Source organism: Drosophila subobscura, chromosome J, assembly GCF_008121235.1.
Source record: "Drosophila subobscura isolate 14011-0131.10 chromosome J, UCBerk_Dsub_1.0, whole genome shotgun sequence".
Taxonomy (NCBI): Eukaryota; Metazoa; Arthropoda; class Insecta; order Diptera; family Drosophilidae; genus Drosophila; species Drosophila subobscura.
In genome coordinates, this window is record NC_048532.1 from 3,906,690 (window position 1) to 3,924,286 (window position 17,597).

The following is a 17,597-nucleotide window of genomic DNA, read 5'->3' on the forward strand; positions in this document are numbered from 1 at the left end:
ACCGAAAAATTATGGCGTTAGGGAGCTACAATAATCGATAATCTGCTTGGTTGAATATACCACAATCACTAAACGCTGCTAGAAAGCTTTCTGAATCTTTATCGGTATCTAAATCTGTCTTTGTATCTGATTTGTATTGAACATTGTCGATATCTACACTTAGGGCTCTTTAATTATACACATACCATACATTTTATGGGTTTTATAGTTAGTTACTCGTAGTATTATTATTTTAGCTACTTCGTATAATTTATTTAGCATGTTTTATTTTGGGGTGTCTTTGCTTGAAAGTGTTCTCCATTTCAGTCAGTCAGTTTAGGCATCTGTTGACTTCAAAATTGTCGTCATTGTCTTTTAATTTTAAATGGTTTCTCTTCAAATATAAAATATATATATATACCTTGTGCATATATGTATGTATATATGTTTGTGTATATATATGTATGTACGCAGTTTAAATAAAATCGTGAAAAGGATTTGCGCATTTTCTCGCTTTCGTTTTCATTGTTTGTTTTGTTAAAAATAAAATCGCTCTTTAGCAATTACGTTTAAAGCTCACGAGTACAAAAATTGTGTTTCAAATGAAAAAAGCTTAAAAAATTCCAGACGGCACGTCCACATCTCCTCTCCTGTCCCGTCATGTACGTGTGTGTTTCTGTTTATGTTTGTGTGTGTGTTTATCGAATCCTTTAACTCTAGTTTTGTTTCCGTTTCCGCTGTTAACGCTATCAACTATAATTTCTCGTTTATAACAAACTGGGTCGCATATAAAATTTAAGCCTAGAAATATGAGTACGAAATACGTATGTTATGCATTATTCATGGGTCTATGAGTCTGCCCTATGTTGCCTCTCCAGCGCTCTCTCCTAGACGAACTCCTCTTGCTCGAGCCAGGGATGCTGCAGGCACTCGGCAGCCGAGGCGCGTATGACGGGATTATACTCTAACATGGGCAGCAGGAAGTCGGAGAACTTCTTGGCTTCCACCGGGTCCCAGTCGTACTTCTCCACGAGCACGTTCATCAGGCTCCAGGGTTTCAGCTTGGTGATGTTCCTGAGGTTGCCTGTACCAGAAAGTATTTAAATGATCCCAAATATTTGGTCTGCAACTGATTGATTGCTTACCATAACTGGTGAAGTACTTGAGTCCGTGCTTGCCCCGCAGTATCACCGACTGCGGAATGGAGCCAAGCAGCTCGACGATGTGCGCCAAGTGGTCCTCGTCCCGGCTGTAGGACTCGCCAGCGTGTGGGTCGAACAGATAGTCACCGGTGGCCAGCTCGAAGGCCAGGCAGGCGGTGCTCCAGATATCGGCGGTATAGTTGTAGGGTGCCCCCAGCAGGACCTCGATCGATCGGTACTGCCGCGTCTGTATGTCCTCGGTGAAGTGATGGTACTGCCGAATGGTAAACGATAAATAGAGCTACTAAAACGTACGCGAATGTGGGGGTACAGGTTATACTTACATCGTAGCATGCGTTGCCCAGATCCGCGATCTTCACTCGCACGTTGCTGTTGCTGATGAGCGACTGTATCGTGTAAGTGTTGTTCTGGCTACTCTGACTCTGGTTCTGCGAAGGAATGGCATTGGCATGGACATTTAGTTTAGCGGATGTGTTTGCTGATGCAGTTGCAGTTGTGGTTGTTGTTGTTGTTGTTGTTGTTGTAGTTGAGGTCGCGTTGGTTGTAGTTGTAGATGTATGGTCGCCATTGTACAGCTCTGTGCTTGCAGATGCAGTTGTTGCAGTTGGAGTCGTTGTTGTTGGCGCTAGATGCGTGAACGAGTACGTGCACGTGCTGGGGGGCATGGCTGTGGCTGTGGCTGTGGCTGTGGCTGTGGCTGTGGCTGAGGCGGTGGTGGAAACTAAGGCAGGAGTTGCACTAGGAGTGGCCGATGTGGCGTTTGTGGAGGGGCAGTTCTGGTTGTTGGTGTACTCGCTGGGCATGGACGTGCACGTGCTTTGAGTATTTGTGTTGATCTTTGGGTTGATATTCGTATTGGCGTTGTAAGAGGGGCAGGAGCTGTTGGTGGAGGCGGGGTTGGGGTTGGGGTGGCAATTGGAGTTGGAGTTTGAGCTGGGCAGCTGCTTCATATATCGTAATATCATAAAATGTTATACAAATTGGTTCACACAAAGAAAGAAAGGAGAAGAAAAAGAACACACAATGTTGGTTTGCTTCGATTTTTGTTTTGTTTTTGTTTTTTTGTTTTTTTTGGTGCATTTAAGAAACACATAAAAGAAGAAACTCAGAGCTTGGATTCTGCGGGGAGATCCGAACTTTGAGCCCCTTGGTCACCACCCAGAGGGAATATGCTCCTCCTGGTCCAGTGACCATTGCACAGAACGTTAATTAGAACACGAACGAACAGCTTAGACATAGGCGCAAATGATATAACCATAGAAATAAGTACACATATGCGGGTTTAGGCGGATGAATGCAGGTGGGCGTGGCCTTGGACCCATTACACATACATACATCTAAAGCTGCTAGCAGCACAAACATCAAACATTAAGCATTTATCATAGAGCACTTCAATCTAGTTCTAAAACTTGTGTGGAGTATGAGTGTAAATTTGTTAGTGTGCCGGGTGTGTGTGTTAAAATGAAACTGGATATAAACTAATGGGTAATGGTCGAACAGTAACTAAGCAGCAGCCGGGACAGGAACTCTCCCTCCTCCCGTCCCGACCAAACATTCAAAGCAAAATCACAGAACGAACGAAGAACAGAAGGAACTAGCGAACGAATGAGCTATCCTCGAACACGAGCTCTGCGGCTCGGACTAAGTCCAATATCCACTTTACCTTATCCGGGTTGGCACTGGGACTTCCGTCGGGGTCATCCGTAGGCGTGTCGCTGGCCATGGTACTGCTGTCACCCAGGGTGTCGTCATCGCAGTCGACGGAAGACTGCAGCGGATGATCAAATCAAAAGGCAACGTGGAAAACAAAACGAAAATTATAAAAGTAAATAATTTGTTGCTGTGCGTGGCACTGTGTGTGAGAGTGTGTATGTGGCTGTGTTGGTGATTGACAATATCAAGAGTGCAGAATGGACGCACACCAGGAGGTAAGAGGGGGTCGAGTAATCCTTCGAGGGTAAGCGCTGTCGAGTGTGAGGAGAAGGGGCAGCGGGAGCCAAGCCAGAGCCTGTGACTTTCGACTTACCTTGGCAGTGATTTTCTTCTCGGTTCGATATCGGTTGTTCAGGATGGGACTCTCGACGCCACCACCCAGACCCCCGAGCAGGCAAACGCCACCGCCGATGCCGTTGCACTCGCTGTCGCCGAGCAGACTCGAGTACTTGGAGGCCAGCGAGGAAGTGGTGTTCGAGTTGAGGGTGGACGAGGTGGTGGTGTCGTCCTTGTCCAGCGAGGACATGGCCACCGCTGCCAGCGGCGTCGAAGAGGTCGAGTTGTTGCCCGTGCTGTTGCTAGTGTTCGTGTTGGTGTTAGTCGATCCGTTAGGCTCGATCAGTGGCCACTTGGCCCGCGTCTTGGTCTGTTTCTCGATGGAGCTGACTGGTGGAAGATAATGCGAAAGTAGAGGGTTAGCTGCCGGAATTGGTAATCCTCCTGACGAAAGGACACCTACTGTACGAGTCGGGGAAGTCGGCTCCCTTCACGCGCAGACTGTTGATCTCGTCGTCGATTTGCTGGTTCATCGCTGCGGCATTGTCAATCACCAGGAGGATGTTCTCCGGCTTGATGTCCGTGTGGATGATGCTGCACTTGCTGTGCAGGTAGTCCAGACCCTCGAGCACCTGCTTGATGATGTTGCGCACCTGGGCGATGGCCAGTCCCTGGTAGTTGTTCTTCACGATCAGCTTGTACAGGCTGCAGCCGAGCGCCTCGAACACCAGGCACGTGTGCATCCCGTTCACGCCGCGCACAGTGAAGTGATTCATCAGCCGCACGATGCGCTCCCGCTTCACGTCCAGCGGATCCGCGTCCCGGATGGCCTCCAGCAGGCGGATCTCGTCTGCGGCCGTCTCGATGTAGTGTGGGGCGCTCTTCACCACCTTGAGAGCCACGTACTTCTCGTCCCTGCGGGGTAACAATACGAGGCTATGGAATGCCGGCAGAAGAAATACAAAAATGTGGATTACTCACTTGAGATCCCGGCACAGCCAGACGGTGGAGAAGTGACCCCAGCCCAGCTTGCGGACAACTCGAAACCGATTGTCGAATATGTCGCCGATGACCACCGGATGGTAGCCGCCGCGGCAATACTGAGAGGCGTCCTCCTGCTCCTCGTCCGACACGTACAGGCTGCTGTCCGACGAGTCAGGGTAGATCTCGTCTGTCGTGCTCAGAGTACCGCGTGGCTCCGAACTGAAATTATCATTTAATTAGACGAATTAGTATTGATGGAGGATCGGATGGATAGGATAAACGGATAATTTATGCTAGGGACAGAGAAAAGCCCAACCGAGACCCACATGAACTCTGGAAGCTCCGTTGTTTCTTCCTCCCTCGCAGGAACAGGGACAGCCTCCTGCTGGGTAAGCCTGAAGGTCAATGGCTGCTCTCTCGGCGGAAGGTAGTTCTCCAGCACACGCTCCATCGGAGAGATTGGCTCGAAGACCAAGGCCTGGTGTCTATGTGGTTTGGGACGCCTCGACTGCTGGCGGATTGCGATGAGAACGGGCCCGGCTGAGACGCAGACGCGCTTCTTGGTGAACCTCTTGCGACGCTTTTTCTCCTCCACCTCGAGCAAGGCCTCCGTTTCCGCCTCCTGGGCGGCGCGCTTCTCCTGCTCGGACACAAAGTTGAACTCGCAGATCAACTGCTTCGTGACGTCGGCTGTGGCCGTGACGCTGGGCGGCTCCTCCGGGCTCCGGCTGCTCCACTGTTGGAGCTGGTACATCAGGTAGAGGAATAAGAGGAGCAGGGAGACCTGGAGTACGCCAACGAAGATGTGATCCTGGGCTAGGGTGTTCGCCACATGACGGCTCTGCTGATTCGCCCAGCTGGCCAGGTCCGTGACGGCCTGCAGGTTCTGCAGATAGCTGGGGTACAAATCCAGCCAGGGGTCGGCTATCCAGTGCCACTCTGCCTCAGCTGTCGCTGTGGCATTGTGCTCCCTTGGGCAGGTGGCATCCATTCTCATTCCCCAGCTGTTCATTTTCTATACGCTTCAGTGCTTGATTCGACAATTGGATTTGTTTTTCGATTGTCGCGTCTACATGGCCCCCCCGGCTGCAGTAACGGGGTGGTTGGGGTGGCGACCTTGACTTTCCTATGCCTTTACTTGCATTGCGGAGACTACCCGACGAATGTTTTGCTCAGCGAGGAGTAAACACACACCCCTTACATAACCAGTGCGGGGGAAATCGGGTGAAAACCAAATATCGCGCAGCGGAAAACGCAAAAATAATTAAGAAATTATGAAAAGTATCTGTATCTTTGTTGCTATCCTCTGCGATTCAGTTCTTTGCCGTTCCGACCGATTCGTTCAGTTGCGTCCGCGAGAATGTTGAAATGGCTTTTCGCTTTTTTGTTTTCGCCCGTCTCTTCCTGAGCGAGAAAAGCGGCCACAGCCAGAGGAGAATGCCACAGCAAGAGCCAGAGCCAGAGCAAGAGCAAGAGCGTTTGTATTCCAACACGTCAGAACGTTTTCTGTTTTGTCGCAACTAAGTTTAGTCTCTCCGCCTGCTGCGACTGTCCGTCCGGAGGCCGTCCGTTCGAGTGTGTGACGACTGTCTACGGATCACCTAAAACCCGTACTCGCACTCGCCCGTTGCCATACCTCCGCCGAGGCGATTCACGCTCTCGGCACGAATGTGTTGTGTGTGTCTGTCTGTCTGTCTTTTGGCGGCGTCATTATCCAATGTACTTCATCAATTCGATGTCGTTGGCGTCGTGGCCGGTCATGGACTGCACCACACCAGGAAAGATTCCGCCACATGTACGGATGGATGTTTTATCACACACCACACAGCTGTGGGTATCATCATCATCGTCTTCATCATCATCGGGTTGCTTTCTTGGGCATGTTGCCAAGTTCGTCTTCTTGCCTATTTACGTTTTGTTTCACTCTCACACACACACACTCACATACACTGCACTGAGAGGGGTAGGGTAGGGTTATTCGGTATGCAGGATTCCGAATATTTCAAATTCCAAAAACCTTTCAAGAAAAATTCATTAGAGCAAACCCAATTCAAATATATTTGAAAACATTAGTAGTTGTTTATGCTTTGGGTTTCCTTTATGTGTATAACAGAACTACCCCTGAGTGGGTGGAGTGGTTGAATGCAAATTTTGAAGTTTTTAAAATGACTAAGCAGACTCTAGTATTGATTTTTCCGCCACCTCCCGTCCATCAAAACTGTTTGCCATTTCTTGTAAGTCGTCGTGCCATGAGTCACCCTAATGTTCCATACATGGACTGTCACGCACCTTGGGCCGGAGAGCGCTCTGCTTCTGCTTCTGCTGCTCTCCTGCTGCTGCTGCGGCTGCTGCTGCTTCCTCAATATTATTATTTATAGACGCCAAATAAAATGAACAATAAAAATAGAACGAAAGCGCCGAAAGTCGAAGGTTTATATACCCTTGCAGATTTAGCATACGATTTTGAAATCATTTTTTTAGCAGTTCTAGCGTTTGTTTCGTTATTCTTTTGAAACCAAAGATTGTTCCCATGACACCTACATAAACTTCTTCCAAACTTTAGGGAAATTCTAGTTTTGGGGGTATATTTCAGTACCCAAAAATGAGGAAGTGATCAACTCATCGAGGCCTACAACAGAATTGTTGTCTCTAATGAATGTATTATATGGGTTCCAAACAGCTAATCTCATTAGCAACACACTCTACTGCAAGTATTTAAACACAAAACACAATCAAGGATCTGATACGATCTGATCTGATGAGACATATTATCGAACAGTGTGAACAGAAGTCTGGATGCAACAATAGGTTGCTCTAGCTCTTATGGTCTCTGAGTGCTATGTACTCAACAGAACGGACAGACGGACGGACAGACAGATATAGCCATATCGACCCAACTTTTGATAGTGATCAAGAATATATACACATATGCTTTATAGGGTCGGAAACGTTTCCTTCTGTGTGTTACATTTTTCGACCACTAATAAAATAGGGTATACACATTTACTCTTCGAGTACCGGGTATAAGAATCGGTTCAAAAACAACGACGAGTGGAGTGAGTGAACGTGGATTTGGAGAGGGAAACGTCATAGCTGTGGCCAACTGCATGAGAGTGGGTGCATGGGTGTGGGTGTGTGGAAGTGGAAAGGAGTGCCGGGAGTACAACGGGCGCCACGGGTTAGGATAGCCATTCTCGTTTGCTGGCGTCACGTGGTGGCGACTTTGCGATTTTGCAGAAAATTAAAAACGTAAACAAACGAAACGAATAAGCGGGAGGGTAAAGAAGATGCAGTTGAAGGGGATGCGTGTGTCAGTGTGGGCTGAGCATGGCAAGAAGGGAGGTGTCGAACATGAATGATATGTGGAATCGGCTCCCCATTCCGACGTATTTAGTTCCCACCAACGGCCCACTTCTGTTACTTTGTCACCCACCGTATATAATATATATAAATAAACTACATACATATGTACATACATACATAAGTACATATGTACTGTTACTGGCACAGTGGGAACGGAAACACTTGTCTCGCCCATCGGCACAGAAGAATCGAGAAGTGCTCGTGTCACAGCTGGACGGAATTAATTGCCACGGGACAGAGCACGTGGCGTATACTTCATTTGAACAAGTACTTGGGGATTGCCCGATTCTGGCTAGGATTCGGCGGTTTGGGATGGGATGGGGCGCAGGGAATACTTACAGGCTGACGAAAGGTCCGCGCAGCGCCGGCATGTCCCGACGCCGGCTGAGCGGCGGGGAGAGAGACAGTGAGAGGAAGTCCTGCTGAGCCTTGTCCTCGTCCACGATGCTTGTCGGGGTGCTGTAGATGCGCGTCGTTGGCAGATAGCCAATCTGCTGCAGAAAGTCGTCCCGGTAGGAGAGCTTGGTGGTGGACTGCGACGAGGTCAGCGGCAGTGCAGCGGCCACCGCGGAGAGGGAGAGCGGCTGCGGGTGGGCCGGCGAGTAAAGGCCGCCGACCGTGCCGTGGTGGTGCAGGTGCAGATGGTGCGACGTCGTCGAGGTGGGCGGCGGCGCGTGAAAGTGCGGATAGGGGATGGCGGGCGGGGCTCGCGACAGGTACGGCGGTGTGATTATCTTGTCGTCGAAGCTCCGCCGGAAGATGAAGCCCTTCAGTGAGTGGCTGTAGTTGCGGTGTGAGAGCGGGGAGCTCCCCAGATCGATGCTGGCCGCCGGTCCCAGCATCCCGGCCGTCAGGCTCTGCGTGGTCTTGCCGCTCGCCGTTGCCGTGGCGCTGCCCAGCATGCTCAGGGCAGGCGAGGTTCGCAACTGAGGACTGCCACCTCCTCCACCACTCGTTGCTGTGGTCGTCGAGAGTGGAGGCGAGATGGCGCTCAGCGTGGAGATGCCGCTGTCACTGCTGCATATGCCGGCCGGCAGGGGGGGCAGCGAGTTCAGAGAGGTGTGGGTGGGCGAAATGAGATGGTGCTTGCCATTGGCGATGCCGGCAATGCCGCTGCTGGGGAGTACGGGAGCCAGGGTGGGATCTCTCCTTAGTGTCCAACGATTGAGTTTCTTCTCCGTCGCCCTCTCTTGACGATACTGCTGCTGCTGCTGCTGCTGCTGCTACTGATGTGGTTGTGGTGGTTGGAGCCGCCTAGGAGCAGCTACTTCGAGTCTTTGTCCTCATCGTTGTCCTGCCTTCTTTGTTCCGGGACCTCAGAGTCGGCTACAGTTCCACTTCCACTTCCACTTCCAGCTTTAGTTTCAGCTTCGTGCTTGTTCCCGTCGAGTGGCCTGGCGGCTTTGTGTAACATACTTCTGTGCGTAGGAAAATCAATGAAGCCCCCGTGTGCCTAAAACATTTTAATGCATTTTAAGCAGCGTTTTTCTCGCTTTGTAACCCAAATTGCGCATGAAAAAATAAAAGCGAAAAAGCCACGCACAAACACACACACACACTGCCACTGACACCCACACCCACACGGACACGGGACACACACGAGTTCGGGAATTTTTCCACGGCTTGCTTTTGATTTGCCTTTTTCGCCTGCTCCACCTCCCCGTCCGGCACTCTGGCAGGCACTCTTCACCAGGTCTCCGTCCGTAATCTTATTAACAACGGAATTGATTTATCTGCGACAATTATAGCGAACACATTTCACATTTTCCACTTTAATTTGTCCTCCCGAATCGAATCTGGCAGGAGCAGCAGCCAGGAAAAATTGAGTTTCCCTTCTCTCTCTCTCGCTGGGGCAGGCAGGAAATGCGCCGCGCAACAAACTCTCCTGACTGACGGCCCTTCGGATTCTGACAACTCTGCAGCGAAGTTTCGAGCCGCCTTCCTCGGCCACCTTTCCTAGGGAGCCACACGAAGAGCGGGAGAGTGAGAGAGACCAGTGAAGAAAGAGCGCATGTGCTGTCTCGTGGCTGAGTTACTGCCCCAAAACAAAACAAAGTCAGACAGAGCGAGTGCGAGTAAAAGCTGAATGTATCAGCTGTCAAAAGTTCACGTCCAGCGAAGGCGGGCGAAGGAAGAGGACGGTTAGCTTGTCGCCCAGTTTGTTTACCATCCGCCATCCGGACAACGGTAACAACAGAGCAGAATAGATTGGAAGGAAGGAAGATCGCAAAAAGAGCCGTCAAGTGGGTAGTCCATACGCAGAAGCTCCTCACTCGAGTATGATCTGTGGTAAGAGTGGAACGCATACACTCAGCTGGTCAGTTCTCCTGTCGAGCTAGTACGCAAAAGAGTCGACTGCTTCCCTCTAGCCAGAAGTAGGGCCTTTTTCATACATTTGTTAAGTTTATATAGTAAATTTTATTGATTTCGGCTTCATGGACCGACTCATACCAGAGTATATTTCAAATTTGAAAACAATGTTATTAGGTTTAAATGTAGTTTACTTGTATTTTTGTATTGTTTTTGCTTTTGACTTGTACGAACAATAAATACACACGCAAATCCGTAAAATGTAATTATCATTAATTGAATTTCATATATGTATGTATGTACGCATTTTATACTAGGTATAGACCCCATCGATCTCTTTTTCGAGGTCGGCACGGAGCCTAGATCGAAGGAGTTTCAGCCCCTTGCGATTGCTGGGGTTACTTGCTCTGGCTCCACCATAATTTAATTGATATCAAGGGGTTACAATAAAGGGGTTACTAAGTATTGTTGCATATAAAATTTAATTCTTGCTGGACTAATCGCATTCATTTACATTTAAAAGCGGCTTAACAACAAAAACGAAAGCAAACCGGGAATTGAAATTCAATTTGGAAAGAATATAGAATACATTACATATGTGCAATACTTTTTTGGGGGGATTACAATCGAACTTTTGATTACTCGTATTTAATATATATTTATATTTTATATATGTATAAAGGTATATTATTATAGTTTATATATTCCGTTAAGTTTCGCCTTTCGTCGTATTCTCCTCCTTCTCCACTGTGTCTGGTATGTGTGATGCTTAATTGTTTAACTTGACTTATTTACATTTGCATTTGGATCGGACCGGACCGGATCGGAGAAATCTACTTGACCCGCCGCTCACCACTCGACAGTTGCAATTGGTTATACTTTCGGCTTTACATAAGTTAATTCATTAACAATTTAGTGCAAAACAGAAACGGTGAAGATGGAAATTCCAGAACAATTTAGCTAAACGAAGGCGCTAGGCAACGACACAAATGCAAATTAATATACATATATCATAAACAGACATATTACAGGTTCCTGCTTCCATGTTGAAACAGTTCAATTCATGGAGCTACGCAGTAAGGAGAGCGATACGCAGTCTATTCCCTAAGCAAATGTCCAGATATTACATAGATCTGATTTGGTTAACTATCAGCAAACAATTCAATCAAAATAATCGTACTCTGTAAAGTATGTATATTATTGGTGCGCTCTCAATTCGAGTTGTATGTAATGTGGGTAAGGTTTATGTAAATATGCGTACACGGGTACAGACCCGCGGGGTCTGGGCATGAACATTGGAAATGATGAAACGGTTACACGAAATATGGACCAAAATCAACCCTGGCTGGCATCGGCATCTGTATCTACATCTGCATCAATTGGAAGCTGACAGAAGAGTGCTGCCGCCTCGAAGTAAGATTGTTTAAAATTAGAGCTAAGTGCTACAGCTTACATTAATACATAAGTTTATATGTTTTCTCGCTTCAACATAACGCGCACACATCTTAAAAACATTTCTAATAGTTATCAAATAAATCAGCGCTTTTGCTCGGCTAAACTTCTTCTTTTTCTTCTGAAGTTTTTTTTTTTTTTCTGTGTCTGTGTTTAGATCTGAAACGTACGCATGCACAGGGGCCATGGGCTCGCCTAATATTTTTGATTAACCATATCTAGAGGTGGAGAGAGAAAGAGAGAACAGAGTAGAGAGAGTGATAAGTGATAACAAAATAAAAATCCACATGTTGCATAACAAACGAACCGAACAAAAAGTAAACAAAATTCGAATTCAAATAAACATTGCAGCAGGTTATGGCAGTGTCTTTCTTCTTTGAACAATTTATTTAGTGGCCAGACAGAGAGATCCAGTTTAGTAATCCAATGTATATTATTAACAAAACAAAAACTTGCAAAGGCTTGAAAGGTCGCTTAGGAGCGGTGACTGTGCGACTGTGAGTGACGCAGACCTGTGGAACGGAAGGATGTGACGGCCATCAGTCAAATCAAAAAAATAAAATCAATCGATCAGGCAGTGTCTCAAATTAAAAGTTGTACATGTATAAGAGTATCAGTGTGGAGATCCCATGACCGGCTGGACGTGCTGGTATGGCAGCGACTTTACATACAATACATGTAGAGTTTAAAAATATATGTACTACTATTCACGGGCCCTCAGACCGGGCCGGGCTTCATCGAGTACACGAGAAAGCTTAACTGCTAGAGAGGTGTTATGTATGTATGGGGTCGATGCGCTGACTGGGATATTTCGAGAGTTAACAGAGTTTTGTTTCAGTTTCGGTTCAAAACGACCGGAGGTTACAATATTTGTTCGAGTTACGTTACGCACATTTAACAACTTCGATGGTCAAAGACGCTTTAGGGATAAGTTTTTATGCCACCCCCTCTTAGGAGGCTGACTGACCGACCGACTGTTGGCTGGCTGGCTCGACTCTTTATATACCTGGCGTGTATGTGGTCTGCTCTGTAGTGTTCAGCGACGTATTCTCGTTGGCCGCCACGGGAGCGCCCGTGAAGGGATTCACGCCCACAGCTGCTCCAGTGGGCGGAGGCATTGCGAAGACGGGCTGTCCTCCGGGCTGTTCGCGTGGCTGCGAAGTGACAGGGCCTCCGCCCGCACCAAGATTCACGTCGTCTAGATCAACGTCCTCCTGCAGGGGTACACAAGAACGGGGTTAGAAATACTCGGGCAACTTGAGCTATTGTGGAGAGTCTCGTGTGTGTGTTTTGTTAGTAGATTGTGGATCGGAGGGATTCCTTCGGCAATGTTTAGTCAAAAACTGTTGGTAGTAAGCGTATACAGAGCGGTCTACAAGCTTTACATTACATGTACTTATATGCTACTTTGTTAGAGGGGAGCTTCAAGCCAAATACAAACTACAAAATCAAAATTAGCCAGAGGACGGAGCGGTTATTGAGAAATCATAAGACATTTACCCAAGCATTTACAGTAGAATGGAACGATCGAACCCGCTCCCACAAAACACCTTCCTCTTTCAATTCTTCTTCTGCAATTTAGACAGGTGAAATTTTGACAACTAAATAAGGGCAGGACAGGACATCTAAATAACAGTTTTGAATGGGCTCGAGCTCGAAATTTTGATTTAGATTTGGGCTGGTTAGTTTTACAGAAGTAGTAAGTACATTGGTTGCTTGGTTATGGAGGACTTGTGGCAGTTTTTATCTCATGCGGTACTCGTGCTGGTATCATTTTCGATTTCGATTCGCATACTTACAAGACGTGGCTGGTGTCCCAGGTGCGGTGGCAGATCACTGGCTTCTCGATTGCCATCGGGTCGCTTTCGGAGCGAATGAGGAGCCGTAGGTGTGTGGAGGTGGTTGGTGGTTGGTTGTGGTGGTGGTGGTGGGTAGAGTAGTAGGTGGATTGATGAGTCGATCGAAGAGTTTTGAGAAATAAAGTGAAACAAAAATAGAAACTTAAATCGTATCGTCGTCGTCTTCTCTTGTTTACTTTAGAGCAAACAAACAAACAAATAAACAAAGAATAAGGCGGAATAAAATGCAGAGCGCGAATGCAAATGGAAACCAATTCAAAAGTCTGAATGCGGTCGGAATGGGACACGTACAAAAACAAGAAAAACAATCGTGGATCAAATCAAAATTCGTCTGGTAATTCGATAATCCACAGACTTAATATCGCAGGAAACTCGATTATGTGTTATTTTTATCCAAAAGATATGTACAAATATATTTTTGTATATATTTATATATGTATAGAGACAGAGAGAGAGAGTGACAAAGAGAGACGTTGGAAGCATTTGATGATTTTCGTGAAGTTCATGTTATAGAAATAAATATAATCCATATCGAATTTTGTATACAATATAGTTTTTGAAACTAAAACAGAATGATCGAATCACTGTGGGGGTGGGTTAGTCGTGTTTACCTTTAGCCTCCCAGCTCTGAATGCTTACCCGGAATACTGAATACGGAATACCAAACACAAAACCAAAACAAATACTTACCCCAACAAAAAAACTAAGAACATATCAGAGCAATATTAGTACGGGAATAAAGCAAAGCAAACTGAACGAACTTATTTTATATACCAACTAACTAGTATACGATAAAGGGCGTGCCAAGCAATCTGATAAGTCAAGTAAATAATATGCACTAAATAATGGTAAGCATTTATTGATCGGGTTAAGCTACTAGCTGGTAAGCGTTTTATGTGGGGTGGTTGCCTGGGGGAGGAACGTTTTTGACTAAACATTTGCTTCTCAAACGGAACTACATATGATAATGGTAAAAGGCCTCACAAAAATCATCAAAATGTGTGTTCAGTGTTCAGTTTGGGGGATATTACAGTGTGTGTGTGGTTGGGTGTGTGGGGATGGGAGGCATGCGTTAGTAGTAAGATTTAATATTTTAGACTTGCACCAGATTGATTTTCTTGTTTTTTGCCGTTTCTTAACTAAATCAAAATGGGTGGTTCAGTTAGTAGCGGGCGGAGTTGGACTAGGACACTCGGGGACAGGGTCTTGGTCTTGGCTGGGCCAATTCAAACATCACTCACATTCAGATGTGCATACTGGTCGTGCGACTCGTTGACCGGCGGCTTGAATTTGCCGCAGCAGAAGTTGCAACAACAGCAGCAGCAGCAACAGCAGCAGCAGCCGGTGACCACTGCGCAGCAGATAAACAAGGCCTGCAATGGAGAAAACATCATACAGATGTCATTATAAATGTATATATAATATATATTTATGCAAGTGTCAATGCACTGACCTTCACCGCCGGCGATGTGACCACAAAGTATGCATTCACATTCTCCTCACCGAACTGCTCGGCTATATACAGTCCCAGGGAGCCGTAATTGTCGTAGATATTGCGTTTGGTCTGGTCGCTCAGTATCGAGTGCGCCCGGTTTACCTCTTTGAACTGAAAACCAGACGAAGACGAAGGAGTACGATTAGGTAGGGCACACTCCCGACATAGGTGTTAGGCAATTATTGTACCTTATCGGAAGCATCGACGTTGTCGGGGTTCTTGTCCGGATGGTATTTCAGTGCCAGCTTCCGGTAAGTCTTCTTGATATCGTCTCCGGTGGCAGTCTTTGGAAGTCCCAGGATCTCGTACAGAGAGTCCCCCGATGTGCTACGTTCAGAAAAAGTAGAAAATCGTTATTTGGTCTAATAATAGGGCTCCCCCATTATAACTGCAAAACTTTCTCATTGCGAACCTTGGAATTCGCTTGTGATAACAAACCGGGTTAGATAACAGTTCGTCGAGATTAAATTCTGAAAGGCTCTTTAGCGGGGGCATACTGTGCTGCGAACCGAAGCTGAGCCAGAAGCAATATCGCTTGGCTCGCTGGTTTGTCGTGCTGAGCGATAAGAAGCCAGCTCTGATGAGTCAGTGCCCAGTCACAGCAACAGTTAGGTGCGGAGTGGCACGCGATAGCCGTGGGAGGCGCCTGCGCCCCTACTCTGGAATCGAGCGGTCCCTGCCGGATGCGTAACCACGAGCCCGTCGGAAGCAGCTAGCATGGCATTGACAGCGCAAGAAAAGCAGCAACAGCAGCAGCGTCACCTAACCTGAGGTCGCGTGCAGCATAGAGTGCACCCCATGCACTTTGTATGGATTTTCTTGAGCAGGTGGGCAGGGCGTAGCTATTTATAAGCCCGCCCAGCGAAGGGGGTACGGATGGGGCTGGGTCTAGCATTTGTTATGTTATGTCTGCAAGCATGGGCAGGCAAATCTACAAGCTGATAAGACGACGAGCGTTCAGAGGGCAGAAGAGGCCGCGCAACGAAGCCCAAATGCTCTCCCCTTGAAGGGGATGATGACAATGATGATGGTGATTAGGGCTCGAGCGGATGAGAGATTCAGGGTCAGTTTTGGGTAGTGGGGTGTAAATGTAGGGGGCAGGCGTCTCAGGGCCAAGGATAACGGCAGTCGTCACGAAGGCGCAGCGCCAATTCGTTTTTGCTTTTGCCTTGGAAAAGTTAGGGCCATTCAGAATTGGGCCAAATGGAAGTGGCTGTCGAAATTACTCATGGGACATCGAATTGGGAGCGAACGCACGGGGACTGAAATAGTCAAAACGGCTGTAAAAACGCTCCCATAGATAACAGGTACTCTTTTCTGTGTACCTGTGTGCGAGCGGGTGGATCGCACTTGTTGTTATCGCCCATCAAACATTTGCATCGTGTTTTAGTTCGATTTTGTGTTGCACGAACTACTTATTAAATTCCATTCAGCGTGAGAGAGGGAGGGGTCACAGACAATCAATGGGGAGTTGCAGCAGGCCAGAAAATCCTTGGCCTTGCCCAGGACGAAACCGTTTGTCTTTCAGATGCAGCAACGGCAGCTGTCACAATGTTGTGCTCTCTCTCTCTCTTTCACACGTATGTCTCGGTGTCCCCCCACCACCGCTTGTCATGATCAAGCTCCTTGTTTATCCCGGGACACATATCCAAAGGAATGCCATACGCCGCACAACTTCTGCCGCGAAAAATCAATTAAACGCCGACTGCGCTGCCACAGTCTGCGCGCAGCTGCTAGTCACATACACAGAATGCCAGTGTGTACTCTACCAGTGTATGCGCGCATCAGAAGAAAAAAAGAAGGAATAGCACGAACAGAGGTAGGGGGGACATTTCGCAAATTATTTGTACTTACGAGAGTTTTCTCTTATCCATGCCTCCGCTCATTTTGTTGCTTGCGATGTCACTGTGTCTGTCTCGGGATTAATCTATTTAGCACTTTTCACAGTTGCTATCACACGCCCTGGGCTGCCTAAACTTTCCAACTCTCTTCTCCGTTTATGCTTTCTTGCAGTTGCTGTCGCCGTCGCCGTTTGCCTCGTTTCGTTATTTTATTTTTTTTGCAATGAAATTCTTAGTAGCGATGTGAGAATTTTCTATCTATCGATATTTTTCTTCTTAATATTTTTTCGACGAACGATATTAATTAATATGAATGATATCGATATTAATATGAATACTTTTGAAGGATATAACATCAACGGAACTACTCTTCTAGCAAAATTAGAAACGAATATCATCGTTTAGAAACGATAAGAAATGTTGTTTTTTTACCTTTTACAAATATTTGAATACTTAATAAAAGCCTAGTACTCAGATTGAAAAACACGTTTGCTAGCAAACAGTGCAATATACTTTTTCTAGCGGCAGAGTGTGGCCAAAGGTGAAAACCGCATTCCGTACGGTTACACTTCTCAGGAAGCCGTTCGCCTTTTTTACCTTTTTGAAGATGTGGGAAAATTGAATAAAAGGTTAATAAAACAACGCAAAATGAATCCATACAGGAGATTACTTTTAGTGGGATTAGCGGTTCTTGCATTCGCGGAGGAGGAGGACAATCAACGGAAGTAGCGCCGACAACATTGATTAAACCAATATCTGCAAGAACGAAACCAGGAGGGATCTAACCCTTTGCAAATTGCGCAGTTTATTAATATGACTCAAAGGTCATCAGTATTCTTAGAGAATATGCTTATATTTGAGAATAATATATTTGAGAACGATATACCGCCCTGGCAAAAAAACGGATTATAACAAGTCCCACCAAAAATAGTATCCTGCTTGGATCCTCTTTTTGTTTCATTTTTTTTTTCAACAAAGAGCGCCGATAAAAAGTGAATTTTGTATTCACTTTTTACAGATTTCACAACGTAAACTTTTGTGCGACAAACGTAACATATCGGCGCTCTTTTTTGAAAATGTATAACATGGCCAAATTTCAAAACAACAAATATATTAGTGCCTAAAGTGCATAAATTCAAAAATATTTGTAGTTATCTGATAA

The 17,597-nt window shown here is 46.6% G+C and overlaps 2 protein-coding genes across 11 annotated transcripts; both read right to left on the bottom strand.

Annotated features, from left to right (window-relative positions):
* Positions 1–269: 269 nt before the first annotated feature.
* Positions 270–16,677, bottom strand: LOC117895439 (dnaJ homolog subfamily C member 5 homolog). Of its 6 annotated transcripts, XR_004648927.1 has the most exons (8): positions 16,449–16,676; positions 14,783–14,921; positions 14,553–14,705; positions 14,341–14,472; positions 13,040–13,102; positions 12,247–12,454; positions 11,384–11,458; positions 270–677 (listed from the first exon to the last, which is right to left on the bottom strand). XR_004648927.1 is itself a non-coding variant. In XM_034803098.1 (7 exons), the coding sequence occupies exons 1-7, from the start codon at positions 16,478–16,480 to the stop codon at positions 11,715–11,717; spliced, it is 765 nt and encodes a 254-aa protein (XP_034658989.1). In that variant the 5' UTR covers positions 16,481–16,677; the 3' UTR covers positions 9,996–11,714. The 6 variants fall into 6 exon arrangements, 5 of the variants coding, with proteins under 5 accessions (XP_034658989.1, XP_034658991.1, XP_034658990.1 ...); XM_034803098.1 differs by lacking the exon at positions 270–677 and having other exon boundaries at positions 9,996–11,752; positions 16,449–16,677; XM_034803100.1 differs by lacking the exon at positions 270–677 and having other exon boundaries at positions 9,996–11,453; positions 12,242–12,454; positions 16,449–16,677.
* On the bottom strand, positions 705–9,347 carry LOC117895438 (SRSF protein kinase 1). Of its 5 annotated transcripts, XM_034803092.1 has the most exons (9): positions 8,679–9,347; positions 4,442–5,414; positions 4,113–4,334; positions 3,595–4,046; positions 3,169–3,521; positions 2,806–2,910; positions 1,466–2,083; positions 1,125–1,395; positions 705–1,063 (listed from the first exon to the last, which is right to left on the bottom strand). In XM_034803092.1, the coding sequence occupies exons 2-9, from the start codon at positions 5,125–5,127 to the stop codon at positions 867–869; spliced, it is 2,904 nt and encodes a 967-aa protein (XP_034658983.1). In that variant the 5' UTR covers positions 5,128–5,414; positions 8,679–9,347; the 3' UTR covers positions 705–866. The 5 variants fall into 5 exon arrangements, with proteins under 5 accessions (XP_034658983.1, XP_034658985.1, XP_034658987.1 ...); XM_034803094.1 differs by lacking the exons at positions 2,806–2,910; positions 8,679–9,347 and having other exon boundaries at positions 1,466–1,805; positions 1,836–2,083; positions 4,442–5,609; XM_034803096.1 differs by lacking the exon at positions 8,679–9,347 and having other exon boundaries at positions 1,466–1,570; positions 4,442–5,607.
* Positions 16,678–17,597: the final 920 nt, after the last annotated feature.